The following is a 5000-nucleotide window of genomic DNA, read 5'->3' on the forward strand; positions in this document are numbered from 1 at the left end:
AGTCTGCGTACCTTTATTTCTGAGAGTCTACAGTAAACACAAAGAAATCTGAATTAAAGTGGCATTTGTCTGAAAATAATCCAGATTAGGAAGGAAAGTGGAGACTAAACAGTTGAGTTTTTAGTCGTTTCTTGAAGACAGCAAGTGACTCTGCTGTTCTGATGTAGTTAGGGAGTTCATTCCACCAACTGGGCAGATTGAATGTGAGAGTTCGGGAAAGTGATTTCTTCCCTCTTTGGAATGGAACAACGAGGCGACGTTCATTCACAGAACGCAAGTTTCTGGAGGGCACATAAATCTGCAGAAGTGAGAGCAGATAAGAAGGAGCAAAGCCAGAGGTCGCTTTGTAAGCAAACATCAGAGCTTTGAATTTGATGCGGGCAGCAACTGGCAGCCAGTGCAAACGGGTGAGTAGCGGAGTGACATGTGCTCTTTTGGGTTCATCAAAGACCACTCGTGCTGCTGCGTTCTGAATCAGCTGAAGAGCTTTGATAGAGTTAGCTGGAAGCCCGGCTTGTAGAGAGTTGCAATAATCCAGTTTGGAGAGAACAAGAGCTTGAACAATGAGTTGAGCTGTATGTTCAGATAGGAAGGGTCGGACCTTTCTGATGTTGTAGAGTGCGAATCTGCAAGATCGAGCAGTTCTAGAAATGTGCTCAGAGAAGTTTAGTTGGTCATCAATCGTTACTCCAAGGCTTTTTACCATTTTGGATGCAGTAATGGTTGCCCCATCCATCTGGATTGAAAAGTTATGGTGTAGAGTCGGGTTGGCAGAAACTTCAAGCATTTCTGTTTTTCGCGAGGTTAAGCTGAAGATGATGATCATGCGTTTTCCTTTAGCAGACACTAAATTCATTTATGCTTATTAATGTTTTGAAAGTAAAAACTCACAACATCCAGACCATCAGTCCACTGGAAATCCTCTTCAACTGTACGATCATTCAAACCAATCCAAACATTTTCATGACCCAGACCTGATGGAGCACACAAACACACCATTAGCACCTTTTATCTTCTGTAAGATTCATGTTTACTTCCATGTAAATCTCCATTACTGAACATTTCTGTCAACACCTTTAGATAAGAAAAAAATAAAAAAATAAATCAACCTGATATTTTAAGCAGATATTTAAATAATTTACCAACATATTTAATGACATGACACAGAATGACAGAGTACAGTGAGCTTATGTTATCTTCTATAGTTCATGAATATTATAGACTAGATTGAAAGATTTATATCAATTATATTTATTCATTTTCTTTTCAGCTTAGTCCCTTTATTAATCAGGGGCCGCCACAGCGGAATGAACCGCCAACTTATCCAGCATATGTCTTACACAGCGGATGCTCTTCCAGCTGCAACCATCTACTGGGAAACACCCATACACACTCATTCACACACACACTCGTACACTACGGCCAATTTAGTGCATCAATTCCCCTATAGCGCATGTGTTTGGACTGTGTGGGAAACCGGAGCACCCGGAGGAAACCCACACCAACATTGGAAGAACATGCAAACTCCACACAGAAATGCCAACTGACCCAGCAGGGACTCGAACCAGCGACCTTCTTAAAAGGACACATTTCTCAATACTTAGGTCACTTTAGCAAAACTCTTCACACAATTCTCCTAACCGACTTTCAGCTTGGCAAAGCAGCTCATTTCACATACAGAATGCACTACAACTACCAAAACACTTGATTCAGCTCTCAAATAAGTGAAGTTTTCAAACTAATTTCGAGAGGAGCACGTGATATGATTGACTGCAGCTGGCCACTCATCTACATTCATTAGTTAGCCAATCAGATTAACCCCAACTCACTATAAGTAGCCTAGCTAGAACTACTCTTTTATCTTCGTTTTCCGAAGAAACCCCCCATCCACCCCTTCTCCTCCTTTTTTTCTTTTACTACGGGGAGCTCTCGAGAACCACCTGATCTCGTTCTCCCCTCATAAGCTCTATGGACCAGGCGGGAGCCCTGGGCTCACCTATCTCCGAGCTCAGGGTTCTCTCCCGGGACAGCATGCCAAACCTGCTAACAGTTGTCAAACAATATCTAAGCGTGAACTCTTGAAACTCCTCCAGAACACTAGCAAAGGTGGACAGCCCACAAACACACTGTCACCCACAAAACAATGAGCTAAAAACACTTGCAACATGCAGCATGCATTACAGTGTTTTCTTGTGTAAAACAAGGACACATCTCTGTTTATAGCTGCAATATATGTAACTGCAATGAATCAGACATGATGCAGAATTCCTCAATATTTTATGTCGTTTATTTATTTGTATTTTTTTGCACTGAGTAATTCCAAAATACAAGAATTTGTATCCACACCATCCACTGATACAGATACAGTAACTGTACGTTCACACCGAAAGCGGCGAGAGCGCCAAAGTAGCCGGAAGTCATTCATTTTCAATGAGAGCCAGCGGCGATAAGCGGCGAGGACCAATAATATCCAGCTGCAGGGCTGCAGAACCACACACGTTTTAGGCACACACAATCTGGCATACACATCTAGGAATACCATATATGGTTACGGCGGATGTTAATGTTATTAACGTCTTCTTGGACATCGTCATCAATATATTTTGATATATATGGTTAATAAATATTGTACACAATAAACAATAGTGTTTACTTTATTTCACAAATATTGCGATCGAGACGGGCGAATGGGGGGAACGTTGTTTCCGATCGCCATTCAATATAATAGACTGAACAGTTTTCTATCAGTCATCATACACTGAAAAAAAGTGTTGCATGCAAACAATTTATTTGTGTTGAATTGAAACAAACAAATTTAAATTAATAATGTTCAACTCAATTTGTTTGTTTAAATTCAGCCTAAATAAATTGTTTACAACCACTTAACGTAAAAAATTGAGAAAATCCAAGGAATCATCTTTGAACAATTTTTTTCAGTGTAGATGATCAGTCATTATTATCTGACAGAGTCAATATCGCAGATCCTCGTTTGCTGGCCTTGTTGAAAGATCTAAATTGGACAGGTTTAATTTACATAATGGATTCATCTATAATGAAGTAAATAATAGCAAGTTAATATAGGCAATAATACATATTATAAAAATCTTTTTACATGTAATAAATTTATAACACTATATTAATATTTTACTCAAGCGATTTAATAGTGTGTATTTGCTTAATTTTCTAATAAATTTTTAATTTAATTAATGATTTCCCACATTGAATACTGAAATTTTAAACCAAAATTTAGCAATAGAAACAAATTAACTATTAATAATTAATTTAAAAATAATAATAATAAGTAAATATATATATATATATATATATATATATATATATATATATATATATATATATATATATATATATATATATAACTAACAGCTGTGACAGTTTAGTAAAAGATAGTAGTTTATAATCAGATAATCAGTTAAGATAATCAGTTTATAGCAATATTATACATTGTTTAAATGATTAACTATAGTAATTCATTTTAATGTGACACATTATTGTTTGCTTTTTATATTTTACAACAAAGTGATTTTAACCAAGTATAATAATATTAAGATCCAGAATTAGTTTATTACACTTAATCCTACAATTAGACTGTCTGATATGTTTTCTTTGTGTATGTGGACACGTGAGTAAAGTCATACGTGTCTTTAACCAGTTATTTTTATTTACATAATTCGTGTTCAGAAACTGCAGAGATGTTAAAATGATCGATACGATATAATAATAACAACTGAAATGGGAAACCATATTTGTGAAATTCAATAGGTGGCGATAATGCTAAGGAGTTAGTTAGTTACCATATATGCTTTGCCTAAATCGCGTGTGCTAGATTGTGTGTGCCTGAAACGTGTGTGGTTCTGCGGTTCTGTAGCTGGATATATCCATACCTCGCAAGGAGCAGCGCGGCGTGTCTTCGCCAGTGTGGGCGTCGGGGAGAGTTGAAATCAAGTCAACTTTATGGTAATGAGCTATGACGCGGTTCGGCTGCAAGCAATCAGAATGTAGAAGTCCACCGCTTGAGAGTAGTCCAGAGAACACTGACCTGTGAACTTTGTTTCCGACCACAGTTGTTCCCAGGGGTTTGATTATTGCGGTCGCCGGATTTTCAATTATTTACCAGGTTTTCTTACAGGAACATGCATTAAAAAAGTTACTGATGTGCGTTAATGTTTTATATATTTATCTTTAAAAATAGTGGGAATCCCACGTGACATTACAAAACAGCATGGCTGCTTCAGGATTTTTCAGACATGTGGACACATTGGATAATTAAGTGGAGCAAAGCCACACCACATCCAACTGGATCTTCCATTGTTAAATGAATTTGATCAGAAGTGCGCAACATTTTCACGCTAGAAAGCATTTTTTATGCAGGAATGTAACTGATATGCTGCAACGGCTCCTTTAAATATGAGATCAATGTAGCGAATTTTGACGCTCTCGCCGCCGGAGCTGAAGGCAGACAGCGTTGTCGCCAGGGCGGCCAGAGCGACCTTCGACGCTCTCACCGCTTTCGGTGTGAACGCACAGTAATGCTAATCTGGCTGGGTAAACGGCATTTTCAGATGTGAAATATGTCTCAATCAAATATCGCTGTTGATTTTTGCTGACTTATTCAGTTTTGCATGATGTTATTGTTTGAACAGAAGTTTAACAGTGTTGAAAACAGTATGTAAGCATGTGCAAAATGTCCTGTACTGTACAGCTGTTGTATCTGAGTGAGAAAAGAATTGAAATTTGAGAGGTGTAGTCATTGAATGTATTTTGTGTCAAAACAATGAGAATTGATCCTCAGTTTAGCCCACATAGACTTCTGTTGTGCTCACTGTGTCAAGAGATTTGCAAAAGTGACCCAAGTATTGAGAAATATGTCCTAGCGGCTGTAAAAAACTGTAACATGAGCAAAATAATAATGACTAAAATGTAAAAAAAATTAAATAATTAAAAACTGCTTTTATTCTAGCAGAAATAAAACCAATAAGACT

The 5000-nt window shown here is 37.5% G+C and overlaps 1 protein-coding gene across 1 annotated transcript in view; it reads right to left on the minus strand.

Annotated features, from left to right (window-relative positions):
- Window positions 1-5000, minus strand: part of ncana (neurocan a) — a 132593-nt gene that overhangs the window by 13857 nt on the left and 113736 nt on the right. The window contains exon 14 of the mRNA XM_056446117.1: window positions 892-974. Within this exon, the coding sequence (XP_056302092.1) occupies window positions 892-974 (83 nt within the window). The remainder of the gene's footprint in view (window positions 1-891; window positions 975-5000) is intronic.

The sequence above is a fragment of the Danio aesculapii genome, chromosome 2 (assembly GCF_903798145.1).
Source record: "Danio aesculapii chromosome 2, fDanAes4.1, whole genome shotgun sequence".
Taxonomy (NCBI): Eukaryota; Metazoa; Chordata; class Actinopteri; order Cypriniformes; family Danionidae; genus Danio; species Danio aesculapii.